Genomic DNA, 17,095 nt, shown 5'->3' with positions numbered 1-17,095 from the left:
CTATTTGCATGTTTATGCTCTAACCACGGAGAGAGAACATTAAAAGCCTCATACTGACAGGTTCTAAATCTCAGCTGTAAGACCATAAAACAATGAACCACTGACATTTGAAAGGTGTGGTGACAATTGTTAGATCAAAACTAACGGCCTCTTTTACAAAGCCGCGCTAGCGGCTGTCGTGCGGCAACAGCCCCGAAGCCCTTTAAATCTCTATGGGTTTCGGGGTCGTTAGCGCAGCGCAGCAGCTAGTGCGGCTTTGTAAAAGAGGCCGTAAATCTTTTCTGAAAGTACCACATGATGTTCTGCATTCAGCTTCACTTGAGGAGGGTATGATTTCTGCATCCAACCAGGCCCCAAAGCAGGAAAAACTCATTCTGTAATGTTACATTCAACTATGGCACACATGTACACAAACACTAACAAATCTACTGTAGGTAAATGGTCACCATTAAAAATGGAAATTAAAGAATGAAAATTAATATGAAACATTATCAGTCAAAACCAAATCATATATACACAGTTGAAAAATTTAAATAATTTCTGTCCTCTTAAGGACAAAAACAAACAAATTTTATCACTTTTTACCCTAACCTATTGTTTTTTCCTTTTTTGTTTGCTTTTTCTTTCATGATTGTAATTCTTCCCTTTCTTTCCTATTGTTTGAAGTAAATCCATATATCTTATTATGTGTTTTACTAAGCCACTTTGGTTTTGTCTAGTATCCCAGATTTTTAATCTGTTTTTATGTAAATTTTATATTGTACACCGCTTAGAAATCTGGTTTAAAATTTTTTTTTAATAAACTTGAAACTTGATTTCCAGTAATGCCTGGTCATTTTTTAAAGCTATTTTTGTTAGCGCCATTAAAAAAATCAACTTATTTTCAAAACAAATTCAATTCCACAAATATTAAAGCAATTTGTAAGAATTTATTCACGGATACAGTACTGCATAAATTCATAGGAGACAGGCTCTTTCATTGAAGAGTTCTGAAACAAGGGGTCATAGGATGGAAGTGAAAGGAAGTAGACTTGGGAATAATCTAAGCAAAAACTTCTTAACAGAGAGGGTAGTGGATGTATGGAATAGCCTCTCAGAGGAGGTGAAGGCAGCAAGGACAGTATAAAAATTCAAAGAGGCATGAGACAGACATAGAAGAACCCTGAGGGAGAGGAACTGATTACAATTATTGTAGAGCTGAAAAGGCTGGGCACACTGGATAGACATATAGGGCCAGTTTCTGTATAGGACACCTGGTCTCATCAAACGCCTAAGTGGCTTTTGAGAATCACACAAAGGTGTCCTATATAGAATCACATCTTTCCATTACCCTGCCTAACCACCCTGATTCTCTAATCGGCATCCATGTCACAGATGCCATTTAGAGAATCGCATTGCTGCTGAGCTGATCGCAGCAAGGGAACCTCCCTGCTGTGATCAGCTGAGCGGCAGTGGCAGGGAACCCCCAAACCCTACCATAAGTCAGCCGGCAGGAGGGATGCCCATTCCCTCCCACTCCCACCTCTGAACCCCACTCCCACTCCCTCCTGCTGGAAACCCCATCCCCCGAACACATGACCCTCCACCTCTGAAACTCTGACTCCCTAAAGTCCACCGGGACCTCCCCGTACCTTTATAGGCAAAGCCGGTCTGAGGGATGCCTAATCCCTCTAGTTGGCAGGCCTTCTTCTTCAGAATGGCGGGCCTTCCCCTTCCTGGTGCATGCTGGGATACACCGGGAAGGGGCTTTAGGCACCTGGGCCAACCAGAATCTTAGGTCTCCTTCCTAGTGCATTCTGGGATGGCCTTAGACTCCGATTGGCTAGATACCTAAGGGAGATTTCCTTGCCACAATCAGTTTAGCAGCCGTGTCTATTTGCAATGTAGGCCAGCATTTTAGATGCCTATTGCAGCCCTAGGGAGATGCCTAGGGCTGCTTAAGCTCACCTAAGGCCACATCTGGGTGAAACTACATCCATGCTCAGCCTTGGGCGAGCTTAGACATCCCTAGGCACCTCCCTGCACCTGTGACAGACGCCTACAGTATAGCCAGCCTGCCTTGGGTTTTTTTTTTTAAAAGAAAACGTGCATCCCATTTGGCTGGTTAGACAGTCGTAGGACTCCTATCACCGCCTACAGTCTGGATGCCATTTATAGAATATGGTCCATAGTCTTTATCAGCTGCCATTTTCCGTTTCTTTAATTGTACAAATAGAAGTTCATCTTACCTTTTACCATGCACGACAGCCCCTGGATCTTGAGACTTGGCTTCCAGCTCCTGCACTTCATCCGCTAATGTCTTAAAAACAGTTTTCTTGACCCTGTATTTAAAAATTCTTTCAGATTTACTTGCTGTAACATTAAAGACCACAGATCTACATAAAGACAAAGAGTTTCTCTAGCTGTGATTTCATTTTTTAAAAAGTTTTATAGAAATCTGCATTCCAACAGATTGCATCATTCATTAGGGATAACATCATGATAAGAATCTATTCAAACTAAGATGGAAACTGAAAAAACGATATAGAGCTAGTTTAATACTCGTAGTACTAAAATATGGAAAACCAATGAACACGGTTTATTTTGATTGCATGAAGGAGTTTAATAGCTCTTTCTGTTCAAGTTTGGTTATGAACTTAATACCTTTTATTACTAATACTTTATATAGTACTAATTGGTACTCACACTTTGTATACTACATCAAACAGCAAAGATGTCACAGGAATGAACAAGAGGCCGATCCAGAAGAGTCCTGAGCTGAACATCATATCTGCCTGTGTAGATAAATCAGAAATAACTTTTTATTTTTACAAAGTCAAATTAAAAATTTCCTGTTCCTGCTTATGTTTAAGTATTTAGTCAGGATATACACAAAATGGCAGAGGCAAGTGACATCTTATAGACTAACCAATTTACTGAGGCTGAGGTTACAGTAACAGAGTCTACTTGGACCTAGATGCACTAAGAGGATTGGTAAGACCGTGTGGGTCTGCACCGATCTGATTTTTTGGATGATTCAGAAAGAGCTATTGATGCACTAAAAAGTCTGCATGCAGATGATTCACATGGATGTTCATCATAATCCCCCACATCTGCCATCCGATGATCACTGCGAGCAACTCTCAACACATGCGCAGAGCCGACAGGGGAAGCCCGAATGGGCTGAGAGGCACGGGAAACCCCCAAAATCAGCCTGCTGCCACTGGGGCAGGAAACCTTTTTTTAATTTTTTTAATGGGCACAGATGCTGTGCGTGTTACACACGGACAATATCTATCCCATTAACCCCCCCCATCAGCCAATTGCAGCTCTCCCCGACAAAATGGCACCACAAACCGGCTCCCCCCCCTGTGCTAGCGAAAATAGCAGTAGGTATGCCAAACCCACCCTCCTGTGAAAAAAAAATTGGCAGGAGGGCTGCCCACTCCCTCCTGTGATGCTGACCACCCCCTTCCCATGGCAGTGAAATGGCAGGAGGGATGCCCACTCCATGCCAGGCACCCCCACAATATCCCCTCCCCTCCCCCCTTTCTCCCTCCCAAAAAGGCAGGAAGGATGCCCACTCCCATGCCAGGTGCTCCCTCAGGCGCCCCCCCAAACACCTCCTACACTCCCCCTTCCCCCTCAAATAAAAAAGGTAGGAGGGATGCGGGGAAGCTCAGTCCATCCCACTTAATAGGCCTGCCAGATCAATAATGGGTGGGCCTTTTCCCAGTGTGATGCATGAGGGGGGCCTAAGGCCCTGATTAGCCTTAGGCTCCTCCCTCTATCCCAGGATACATGGGGAAGAGTCTAAGCCCCTGATTGGCTTGACTAGAGGCATCTGCAAATCAGGGCCTTAGGTCCCTCCCCGTGCATAAACATAAGAACATAAGAAGTTCCTCTGCTGGGTCATTCCGGAGGCCCATTGTGCCCAGCAGTCCGCTTGCGCGGCAGCCCAACAGGTCCAGGACCTGTGTAGTAGTCCTCTATCTATATCCTTGCTATTCCCTTTTCCTTCAAGAAAATTGTCCAATGCCTTCTTGAACCCTAATACTCTACTCTGTCCTATTACACTCTCTGGAAGCGCATTCCAGGTGTCCACCACCCGTTAGGTGAAGAAAAACTTCCTAGCATTGGTTTTGAATCTGTCCCCTTTCAACTTTTCTGAATGCCCTCTCGTTCATGTAGTTTTCGAGAGTTTGAAGAATCTGTCCCTCTCCAATTTCTCTATGCCCTTCATGATCTTATAGGTCTCAATCATGTCCCCTCTAAGTCTTCTCTTCTCCAGGGAAAAGAGCCCCAGTTTTTCCAGTCTCTCAGTGTATGAAAGGTTTTCCATACCCTTATCAATACGTGTCGCTCTCCTCTGAACCCTCTCGAGTATCGCCATATCCTTCTTAAGGTAGCGGCGACCAATATTGGACGCAGTACTCCAGTGGGGGAGGTGGGGTCGACATGGCAGGAGGAAGTGGGCATTCCTCCTGCTGTTTTCGCTGGTGCAGGGAGGAGGGTCAGTTCCCGGTGCTGGTTCTTCGGGGAGGACTGTAATCCATGGTGGGGGAGGTACATTTTTTCTTTTTTTCTAATGACGCATATATATTGTGCATGTGTAATATGCACAGCATCTGTGCTCACACACACACACAAAAAAAACCCCAAGCACTTTTTTAGTGCATTGGGAAGCCATGTTAGAGCATCAATTGCTCTACTAGTTTACATGGCATTTTAATATTAATCAGCTTATTTGCATGGTTGGATCGGGAATGAGCAATCGTGCAGAAAATCAGAGCGTGCCTAAGGTCATCTCTGCCCCTAATCATGCCTATTTTGATCTTAGGCGCGGTTAGATGCCTCCTTAGACACAATTACAACACATTTAAGTAACGTCTACCGTGCATGCTTTTTTTAAACAAGTTTTTAATAATTTTATATGGTGCTGTCAATTACTTTGCCAATTAAAACTAATTGAAGCAATTAAGTTAGGCGCATAAGGCACCTACCACCATCTAACTTACAGCACCATTTATAGAACCTGGCCCTCAGAATCTAAGATTTCTTTGCCATCTCTTACTAAACCTGTATAATAAAAATAATAATAACAACACGCTTATATGAATTCAAATAAATTCTTATGAAGAAGTTTTTTTCATACTTTCATATGTGGTTAGGTTGTGCTCAGAGACATGGAGCACAATCTATCCACACATGAGAATATGAAAAAAACTTCATCATAAGAATTTATTTGAATTCATTATAGTGCTTTATATAAGCGTGTTATTATTTTTTCTGTTTATATTTTTCACACTTTCCATTTTGGAAGTTTGTGCCCTCTTTTTTTGTTTTTAAACCTGTATTAATAGCACACCTTTATCATTCAAAACCAATGTAAATTATACTTTGTAAGGTTACATTTGGATAAAACCCATTAACATAACTTCAATTAGCCTTTGTACTATATGCCAAGTATCTACATCAGAGGCACAACAGTTACAGAAACAATAACTGAGTGATTAATAAATTTGCTGCCTTTCAGTTATTTTTAATTCCATTGCAGAAAGATCTCTGTAATAGAATTAGGTTTAATCAAACCACAGAAATAATGTAACTCAGTACTGTTGATCTGGGATGACATAAAACATTGTCTGATTCATTTATGAAAGCCAATGTATATATTCTACAATAACTGCAAAAATTCACTGAAATCAGAAAAATGTGCGGTATCTTAGATGTTAAATGAGTGTTTTTAAGACCATATGATTAAGGTTGCTGAAAATTTTCTATTTGTGGATCATATTAAAGTCTTAATTGGATGCTTATTATTGTCACTGATGTTTTCTAGGAAAAAGCCATGATTTTTAAAACAGTTTAGCTGCAAACTGCAAATATGTATAGTTGCCAGCAATTTATATACCAGCACTGAAGCAAACAGATGTTAACTCTTCACAGAATGAAGTCACAAGGAGGGAATCATTTTTGTTGTTAATATTTTTTCAAGGTTCAAAAAGGTTGTTATAATAAATTTAAGGATGTGTGGGGGACCTTTATTAAATTATAGTAATGAACAAGTTACACTTTTCCCAATCTTAATACACATGTGGATTTGGGGGGGGATTTCTTGTTTTTCCATTAAGAATATATAGATGATTGTCGTAAGATATTATTTTCATGTGGTATATATTAGTTGTATATGAATTTGGGAGGGGGTGGGGGTTAAATCTATGATATTAAAAATTTTTCAAGTGATGTATTATATTTGGTTGATATTTACTGTACACTTGATGTAAGTTTAAAAATGAATAAAGAAATTATAAAAAATATATATATATATTTTTTTCAAGGAGTTTCAATACTGTTCAGTAACATTATGAATTAAAATTTAAAATCTGAATATTAAATAGCAGTTGTCAACTTGTGAAATAGATGTCTTAATATTTAATAGATAATACCTACACTTGTATTTTGCAATATCAGAAACAGACTTCATACTTAGAAATAGGCTTAAAATTCAATCATGTGTAATTAAACTTTTAAAATACTTTAGATAAATGACATTCCCTAAGCATATTAATTAAAACAGAGGCTGAAGGCAATACTTCTTGCTCCCTGAGCTACTTTGTTTTATTTCTTTTAATGAAAGTATACTTTAGGGTGGCAACACAAATGAAAAGCAACCCTTGGTTCAGCCATCTTGCATGAGATTTCTGCTGGTGAAACAGAGCAAAAGTGATAATGTAGCTCTTAGGATGTTAATTCTTACTATTGTAATGCTAACCAAGAACTAAGCAACAACTGGCGCCTACTATTCACCCCATCAGCCTTTAGCTTTACAAATGAACAACATGAATTGGTGGAAAAAAGTTTTTCTGCGTCATATTTGAAAGCCTGTCAGATTTTTTTCTTTTTGCAGAGTTAATCCCAAATCTAGAAGATTTAAAGCTGACATTCGCATTAAAGACAGAGGCCTTCTTTGTATTTCTTCTTTTTTTCGGATGAAGAGGGAAAAATAAAATCCCCACAGAGGTATTTCATTCCTTTCTGTACAAGAAAGCTCCCCTTCACTCTGTAGAAACCATTTTTGTTTCTAACTTTTCACATCTCTCTATATACAGGCAGGTCATCTGGGAAATGGCAAACCAATCCTTCTCAGACAATGGCAGAAACAGGAGCAGCCTGTTCTGCGGATGGACTCTAGCTGCCTCTGTTTGTGGTCTGCAAATTGTTCCTAATGTGTGAGATTTGTAGTCTATGCCAAGTTCTTTTTTTCTCCTTTAAGGGCACGTGAAATCAAATGAAGCTGCCTGTCACAGTAGTTTCAAAGACCTAAGGAAAAGGAGAAACTGGAGGGCTAAGAGACTCCAGAGGGAAGAAGCCTGTTGTCTGTGTAGGTGGTTACCTGCTCAGTAATATATTTAGGGATCCTTTCACTAAAGCACACTTATTGAAATTTAACAGCAAAATGCAGTAAGCGCAAAAGTTGTAGAGTAATTATTGGAGACATGCCCAGCATGTTTTTTTGCAGTCATTCCACGGAAATGTTCTTTGCCATGCATTAATACTTTGTAGAGCTAGTGTGGATGAATCTCCTGTCTCCTTTTATGGAGGTGGGACGTACACATGCACTAACTGAACAGCACAAATGAGAATTTATGTCACAAGAAAAGTACTGTGCACTAATTTCAATAACCTGCCCAGTTCTTGTTCTCTAACACAGCATGCATTTAATGTGTGAATTAGCACATGATGCCATGCCACCGTGGTAACAGTGCACGTGTAAATGCACTTTAGTAAAAGAGCCCTTTAGGACTACACTTCTCCCTCCGTATTTGCAGTTTCAGTATTCACGGTTTCGCTTATTTGCGTTTTTTAGTTTGCTGGCTCCTCCCCCCCCAATTACATCAGTTTGCATAGAGAAATTGCTGATTCCAAGCGTTTACAAAGATCTCCGATATTCAATCTTCTATCTTTGTAAAGAAGACTGAATATCGAGATGTTGTGGAGCAAAACAAAAGGGGGACCCGTTCTTGAAAAAGCCTTCGGATAAAACTTGTTGAACCCTAAAGTCCTACCCGAGGTTCTAACACATAAAGAATGAAGAAATAGCTAAAGCTAAGTACATAAATTTTGAACTTGCATAGATGAATGGTTTTTAAAAATGAATGAATTTTTCCAACACAAGCACTAATGAATTGTACAAAGCACAAAGCACTTTAAACAAAATCAAGGTCTGATGATGAATAAAAGTCTAAAAACAAAGTAAGCCTTCAAATAGTTTGGCTGGTGGTTGGCTGGAGTTGAAGACCGTAGAACTAACAAATAATTTACTAACTATAAAATTTCACTCATAAGTTATGTATTTTAAAGTTTATTAAATGCCTTTGTGGGATTTATGGTATAAACCCAAACCTAGACATGACAATACAGATCCAGTGCATTGTAAAAAACACATATGGCAAACTCTACAGGATCAGAGGACTTAAAATCCTACCTCACCCAAAACGCAATGTCCAAAGTAATAATAACTCTGGTACTCTCAATCTTTGACTATTGTAACGTGATCCTGCTGGGCATCCAAAGTACATGATTAAGCAGATTCAAATGGTACAAAAAGCAGCAGTGAGATTTATGTCGGGAAAAATCGAGGCCGACAAGTACCACCCTACATTTGAACAAAAGAATATCCTTACTGGGTCAGACCAATGGTCCATCAAGCCCATTAGCCCGTTCTCATGGTGGCCAATCCAGGTCACTAGTACCTGGCCAAAACGCAAAGAGTTGCAACATTCCATGCTACCAATCCAAGGCAAGCAGTGACTTCCTCCATGTCTTTCTCAATATCAGACTATGGACTATTCCTCCAGGAAATTGTCCAAACCTTTCTTAAAACCAGCTACACTATCCACTCTTACCACAACCTCTAGTAATGTGTTCTCTGCTACTGAAAGAACTACACTGGCTCCCAATCAAAAGCAGGGTGAAATTCAAGATCTTGTTGCTGACACTCAATATTGTTCATCTTTCAGAACCACAAATATCTAGTGGACAGACTACATCACCATACATCAGCACGCGCACTACGCTTGTGCCAAAACCTCCTGCTGGAAATACCCTCCAGGAGTGGTATAGAAGCTTTCAATAAACAATATTCTGTACAACTGTTTATAAATAACAAATACAGCCTTCCATTTCGATCTGGATTTGGTACAACCTTCCCAAAGATTCAGTTGCCTATATTTTTACATCTGGGAAGGTAATTAGATTGTCTTTTAGACATGGGTGTAGAAGAGAACCAACACAATGTAGTGGATGAACAGGAAAATAAGAAGCTGATTCTGTAAGGGTGTTCCAGGTTCTGAATTCTGGAGAACACATACTTGTTCTATAACTTAAATTTCTTTCAGTAGTTGGTGTAGATCCCTTAGGTCCAGACAGAACAAAAAAACAGATAGAACTCTGAAGAACTTTATAGAACCTGTCTGTAGGACCATAAAAAAAATTCAGATAGCTTGCTAATACTAAACTTCTGGCATTAATCCTGGATAAGAAACACTGTTTATTATTTTAGGTTTTAATATATTTAGTTATTGTATCAGCTGAAAAAAAATGCTTACAGTTCAAGTTACTTATAAAATGGTTTTCAAAATGTATAAATAACTAATTGCCCTTTCTATACTTCAGCAAAAATGTAAAAAATGCTGGCCAGGAAATGTTTACATTGCATACCACTTTTCCCTATGGTCCACCTACAGCTCATAAATTGCTGTAGAAGTGTGAAAAATATGTGAACTGGAAAAAAATATATACTTTTTTCCTTTTTCAAATCACAACCATATTTACAGGAAAGAGCAGGGAGCAAGATGAGCATATATTAAAAGATTTAAACAAGCAGGCAAAAAGACCTGTTTGTTTCCTTTGGTTCATTGCTTCAACAACTGTTTTTTAGGGGTATATAATCAAAACCAATAACTGTTGTACTTTATATCTCATACTTTCACTTCTAGCCTATTTCAGAGATTGTTTCACATATCGTACTGTTAAATATATGAATTTGCTACAGAAATCTGTTCTTAATTTCATGTCCAATAAACTATAGAAATGTGAACATTCAAGGTTAAATCATGGGTTATCTGGGTTTAGTGCACGTTTTCTGATATAATAAGAGAAACTACTTTTCTTGACATTTGATTAACAGTTTGAAGAAAAAGATGCAACATGGCATTACTGTGGTTTCATTTGGCTGGAGCATAGGAAACAGAGAGTGGGGATAAATGGACAATATTCGGACTGGAAGAGCAACCTCAGTGGGGTGCCACAGGGCTTGGTACTGTAGGGATATTTCCGTATTCACACCTGAAGGTTAGGCCTCTATGATGTCACTAAGCCTGAACCATTGTTTCAAGAATCTCTCTCTGCAAGCAACTTTCCAGCATGAATTTTGCAAGAAGTAAGAAGTACACAGCTTTGCTGTTTCTGCCTGATGCATTATGGGGATGTACCCGAATGTTGCTATTCAAGGGCATTCATCTGTGCTTTAATAATGGGACAGTGTGAATCTTGAAGAAATTATTCTGTTCTTATCTGTCTAACGGCCCTGGGTCTTCCAGCATATATGATACTTTATACAGAAAGGCTATTCATCAAGTTCTGTTTCTGGATTGGTCCGAGGAAGTCATCTGATGAGATTCAAGAAAAGAAAGGTGCTAATTAATTAATAGTTAGTTAGTCTGTGATAAGGTCCGGGGAAGCTCAGATCTGCTCACAGATGTTCTAATTGTAAACTTTTTCTTTCAATAATTAGACCTGTAAGTTACCTCGTGTGATTCTCTGCCTAAGAGATAGAAATTCGGACATTTAAAAACTGTTCTGAACTTAGCACAGATAAACGGAACTTATTGCTGATGATTTATAGCCTCATCAAGGATTTTCAACACGTGTAACTTTTACAACGTATTCCTGACGTCTTCCAGCTGACAAAAAGTTTTCTCTTCCACCTAATTGTGCCGGAGAGGCTAATTAAGGGTGAGCATACGGAAATTACTTTTATTAGCTTGGGAATTAGATAGGAATCAATTGTGATAAAGGTAAAGGGTTGAAAAGTTACCTGGGTGATAATATAATCATTTGTTAATCAGGGATTATTATTATAAGGAATAGTGTGTGTTTAACAAGAAGTTTTACTTAATTGTCTAACCATTAGATTGTGATATTCATGTACTGAGTTTCATTTGTGTAATTAGATATTTTGAACAATATTTAGATTCTGCAGCTGGCTTGTGAATTATATTTTTCTATTTTCATAATAAAGATATTTCTCATTAGCCTGGGTTTTGTGTCGTATAATTAGACCATGATATTTGGACTTGAATAAGAGGTTATGGTTTTCTCTAGACCACTTAACAGAGACGTAATGTGTTTATAATACTGCTAAGTGAACCATAAATCCTTCTACAGTACTTGGACCCATGCTCTTCAACATCTTTATAAACGATCTGGACATAGGTACGACGAGCGAGGTGATTAAATTTGTGGACAATACGAAGTTATTCAGAGTAGTGAAGATGCAGGGGGATTGCGAAGATCTGCAACGTGACATAATCAGGCTCGAGGAATGGGCATCGACATGGCAGATGAGGTTCAACATGGATAAGTGTAAAGTAATGCATGTCAGTAGCAAAAATCTCATGCACAAATACAGGATGTCCAGGGCGGTATTTGGAGAGACCTCCCAGGAAAGGGACTTGGGAGTTCTGATCAACAAGTCGATGAAGCTGTCCACGCAATGTGCGGCAGTGGCGAAAAGGGCATACAGAATGCTAGGAATGATAAAGAAGGGGATCACGAACAGATCGGAGAAGGTTATCATGCCACTGTACCGGGCCATGGTGCGCCTTCACCTGGAGTACTGCGTCCAGCACTGGTCACCGTACATGAAAAAGGACAATCGAAAGGGTCCAGAGACGAGCGGCTAAAATGGTTAAGGTGCTAGAGGAGTTGCCATGAAAGATTGGAGAAACTGGGCCTCTTCTCCCTTGAAAAAAGGAGACTGAGAGGAGACATGATCGAAACATTCAAGGTATTGAAGGGAATAGACTTAGTAGAGAAAGACAGATTGTTCACACTCTCCAAGGTAGAGAGAACAAGAGGGAACAAGGGGATAGATTCCATACAAACGTAAGGAAGTTCTTCACCCGGAGACTGATAGAAAACTGGAATGCTCTTCCGGAGTCTGTCATAGGGGAAAACACCCTCCAGGGATTCAAGACAAAGTTAAACAAGTTCCTGGGGAACCAGAATGTACGCAGGTAAGGCTAGTCTCAGTTAGGGCACTGATCTTTGATCAGAGGGCCGCCGTGTGCGTGGACTGATGGGCACGATGGACCACTGGTCTGACCCAGCAGCGGCAATTCTTATGTACTTATATCTCTATTATTTTTGTAGCATGGTTTGTACATTGGCTTGGTCCTTTATAATCCTAGATGACTCAGCTAACAGACTGTTATCAGCATCAGTTCATAATTTACATACCCACAGATATGACCAGTTTCTAATATTCTGAAATTAGAAACCAAATCTTTCATTTGAAAAATGTCACGTCACTGAAGGTCATGAAAACTGTGATCACTGAAATGAGTTGAATCACAAGTGAATACATGTTGCAGATTAAATCTAGAACAGAACCAAAGTGAGATTAATTGAACTTGGATAAACTAAAATCCTTCCTACATTAATCAGAAGTATTTTGGTTAAGACTATTCACCAACAGTTCTATATTTTTATAGGTTTTATCAAAGACTGTCCAAACTCTCCCCTCAAATACTTGAAAAGGATGACAATGCTATCTTGGTAAGTGAGCTACACACCTATCAATAGCTATCTGTACATTAGTATTCCCTAGAAGTACTACTCTATTGTCTTTTTGCTCACAATAGTAAAGGTATGGGGGGGGGGGGAAGAGGGTTGGCACAGCATGAAGTTCCATTAAAAATGAAATCGTATTGGAACCCCCCTGGGCTGTTTCTGAATCACTGCAGAAATGTATGGTCAGACCTGAACTGCACGCTGCTACTCTAGCAGAATATTGCTGATTGAAGAGAATCCCTAGGGCAGGGGTATCAAAGTCCCTCCTCGAGGGCCGCAATCCAGTCGGGTTTTCAGGATTTCCCCAATGAATATGCATGAGATCTATTAGCATACAATGAAAGCAGTGCATGCAAATAGATCTCATGCATATTCATTGGGGAAATCCTAAAAACCCGATTGGATTGCAGCCCTCGAGGAGGGACTTTGACATCCCTGCCCTAGGGGGTTACTTACATATGAAGACGGAATCCAGGTTGTTTTTGGACAATGCCACTTTTTGGGATAAATGAAACGCTATTCTCAATGTTCATTTGATTTGATGCTCCTTATTATTTAGACCACTAAAATTGAATTAGACTCTTATAAAACAGATTACCAGCAACATTTTAAGGCATTGAGACTAGCATTATAGCTGAAGATTTTAGTACACAATTACAAGATCTTAATAATAAAATTGAGGCTTTCAAGACGGTACATAGACTAAACCCCGCGAGACAATCATGTGCGGACAATACCGGGCAGACAATCTCGCGCAGGATGTCAGCGCGCTGGATTAAAACACTATTTTAAAGTGCTCTGAGAGGGGGGGAACCCTGTTGTGGGGGGTGTTGGGGGGAACCCCCCATTATACAGGAAACAGCCTTTTTCCCCTCTTTTTTAGGGAAAAATTAGTTTCCTCTGTAATAGGAAGTTCCCCCCACCCCCAACAGTTCTATATAAAGTGGGGTGTTCCTCTCACCCCCTCAGAGCACTATAAAATAGTGTTTTAATCCAGCATGCTGACGTCCTGCGCGCAATTGTCTGCCCGCCCGCAGTTATCTCACGCGGTTTTGACTCATCACCTTCAAGACAGACCTGAGAAAGATGGAAATAAAAAAATTATGGCGGGATGAGTCTGATTATGCCAAAGGTTTTGTTTATGTGTGAATGGACAAAACCAGGGGAAACAGACGCAGTAAGCACCTCATGTACACAGAAACATCCAGTGATACTTCTGAGGATAAGAAACAAACCATTTTTTAGGAGCAACAAAAACCAACAACAAAAAGGTGACAAGGGCGAAAACGGCCAAAACACAACCCTGATATCTGATGTGTTCAATCTCTCTAAGAGGCCCCTTGACCCTATAGAACTGTCAGTTTTAAATAAAGGGTTATCGTTTGTTCCCATGTGTCTGTATAGACCAGGGGTCTGCAACCTTTAAGACATAAAGAGCCACTTGGACCCGTTTTCGAAAAGAAAAAAAAACTTGGAGCCGCAAAACCATTATAAAACAAATCTAACACTGCATATATTGTTTCTTATCTTAATGCTATATACAGGATCACTAAATTGAAAATAAAATCATTTTTCCTACCTTTGCTGTTTGGTGATTTCATGAGTCTCTGGTTGCACTTTCTTCTTCTGACTGTGCATCCAATCTTTCTTCCAGCCTCCTGTATGTTTCCTCTCCTCCAGACCTCATTCTCTCCCCCAACTTTTTCTTTCTGTCTTCCTGTTCCCCCTTCTTTCTGTCTCTGTCTGCCCCCTTTCTTTCTTTCTCCGTGCCCTCCCCCAAGCCACTCGGTTTGCTGCCACCGCCATCGGGGAATAGCCCCCAAGCCACCGCCGACCCAAGCTTTCCCTGCAGAAGCGTCGCGCTGACCAGCATTCCGCTCCCTGACGTCAATTCTGACGTAGGAGAGGAAGTTCCGGGCCAGCAAGGCATTTCTCCTCATTCCATCCAGCCTGAGCCCCATCTCTCCTTGATCCAGCATTTCCCTTCTGTGTTTGTCAGAATTACCATTCCACCTATTTTCCAGCATCACCCTTCTTTGTGTCCATCTCACTATATCCCTATCTCACCACTTTTTCAGAATCTTCATTTGTCTCTGTCCTTGTCTTTACCCCATGTTCACCATTTGCCCTTTCAATGTCTTTATCCCCCCCCCCCCACTTTTTCAGCATTACTTCTATGACTCTATTTCACCTCCTCTTCATGTCCCCTCTGTATCTCTATCCTTATTCAGTAGGTCCTGCTTACCCTTTCTCTTCTTTGTGTCACTATCTCCATTTTCAGCTTTCCCCCCCTTTTCCTTTGTTACTGCACCCTGTAGCTAGAATCTTTCCACCCTTCCTCCACTCCGGCCCAGCCCAGTATGAAATATTTCCTTTTGTTTCCCTCCCCTCTCTCTTTCTCTCTCTCTTCTCCTCCCTCACCCACGAGTCCTGCATCTGGCCCTCTCCCTTCTACTTGCACCTGGCAACACCCCCCTGTTCCGTGGCTCTCTTCAGCAACTCGTCAGCAGCGGTGATCAAGACAAGCTGACGACATCGAGGCCTTCCCTCTACGAGTCTCGCCTTTGTGGAAAAAGAAGTTGAAACAAGCGGGACTCGCAGAGGGTAGGCCCCGACGTCAGAAGCTTGTGTCGATCGCTGCTGCTGAGTTGGGCACCCCTGACTTAGAGCCATAGCGCACGAGAGAGACTCCCACGGGGATGAAAACAGCCTACCTAAATTCTGGCGATGCAGGCATGCAGCTTACAAATCCGGCGTCGCGGCGGGAAATAGCCATGCTGAGCAGTGAGCTCAGCATGTACACAGATGAAAGCCTTGCTTGCTGATTGGTCCAGCGGCACGGCGGGGCGGGGCCGTCGGACCAATCAGCAAGGAAGGCTTTCATCTGTGTACGTGCTGAGCTCACTGCTCAGCATGGCTATTTCCCGCCGCGACGCCGGACTTGTAAGCTGCATGCCTGAGTGACACACTACCGGAGCCGCGGCAAAGGTGGAAAAGAGCCGCATGCGGCTCTGGAGCCGCGGGTTGCCGACCCCCGGTATAGACCTTTGGACATCAGAACAGCATTGTATAAGTTTGTGAGGAAGTGTAAATTGAAATATCATTTTCAAGACAGCATTGATTCTCCCAGCAAGCCAGCACAACATGAAGTTCCATTAAAAGTGAATTCATATTGGAACTCCCCTGGGCCCACGGATCCGCATTTTCAAGCAGGCAGCCCCCCCCCCCCGCACCTTTTTTAAAATTCCGGTGGTCCAGCGCTGTAAAGCAGAACAGGATGCCAGAACTTACCCCCTCGAGACTAGGTCTGGAAGCCCCTGGAACACACAGGTGCTCGAGCCCCTTAGCTTACTGCTTTGGCGACGTCCCTTGCTGTATTTTCAACATAATGAGGTGGCCTCCTCTTGTTGCAGAGTGGCACACAACGCAGGCACGAGATTTTGCACTGCTGCCTGGTCCCGCGCCGCTCCCTGAATGGCTGCCTTGTCCTGTGCTGCTCCCTGAATGGCTGCCATTCAGGGAACAGCACAGGACCAAGCAGCATGAAAAGCTCACGCCTGCCTTGTGCGCTGCTCTGCTGCAAGAGGCAGCCATCCAGCGAGGGACATCACTGCAGCAGTAAGCCGAGGGGCTTGAGCACCTGTGTGTCCCGGCGGCTTCCAGACCTGGTCTTGAGGGGGGTAAGTTTTGGCATCTTCTGCTTTACAATGTTAGACCACCAGAATAAAAAAAAGGTATTGGGGGGGGGGGGCTGCCTGCCTACCACTAGACCTGCTCTGTACCCTGTTCCGGCCTACCACTAGACCACCAGAGGGGGGACAGGGTACAGGGCAGGGCGGTGGGCAGAATTATTTTCCTTGGTTTTTCCTCCTCTACAGGAGGGTAGTGTCTTATGGTCGGGTTCTAATTTGGAATGGCTAACACTTTACATTTATCATTACAAACTCCTGGGTCCTTTCCATTATGTAGGATGACTATCACCTCAGATTCATCAGATGTCCTCTGATCACCCTCTGTTAGGAACAAAAACCTCCTTCTAGCCACCTAGCTCTGTTACTAAGATCTGAATTTTTCTTTGAGCAGAAAGCAGTTGATGTCTTTCAGACTGAGGATAGGGCATAAATGTTGTCTTTTTTGAAATGACAAAGTATAGCAACTCCAATTCCTCTTCGGAGAAAAGACAGACACTATGACACTGGTTTGGAGAAGTAGGTGGATCTCCTCCTCCTGCAAAAGAACTAGGTAGCTAGGAGGAAGT

General features: G+C 41.5%; 1 protein-coding gene across 6 annotated transcripts in view; it reads right to left on the bottom strand.

Moving 5' to 3' along the window:
* Positions 1 to 17,095, bottom strand: part of ATP8A1 (ATPase phospholipid transporting 8A1) — a 449,033-nt gene that overhangs the window by 21,632 nt on the left and 410,306 nt on the right. For all 6 annotated transcript variants that reach the window (XM_033946346.1, XM_033946365.1, XM_033946336.1 and 3 more), the window contains 2 exons: positions 2,686 to 2,774; positions 2,229 to 2,321 (listed from right to left, as the gene is read on the bottom strand). In XM_033946346.1, coding sequence (XP_033802237.1) covers positions 2,229 to 2,321; positions 2,686 to 2,774 — 182 coding nt within the window. The remainder of the gene's footprint in view (positions 1 to 2,228; positions 2,322 to 2,685; positions 2,775 to 17,095) is intronic.

This window comes from Geotrypetes seraphini, chromosome 1, assembly GCF_902459505.1.
Source record: "Geotrypetes seraphini chromosome 1, aGeoSer1.1, whole genome shotgun sequence".
NCBI lineage: Eukaryota > Metazoa > Chordata > Amphibia > Gymnophiona > Dermophiidae > Geotrypetes > Geotrypetes seraphini.
This window is presented reverse-complemented; position numbering and strand designations above follow the sequence as displayed.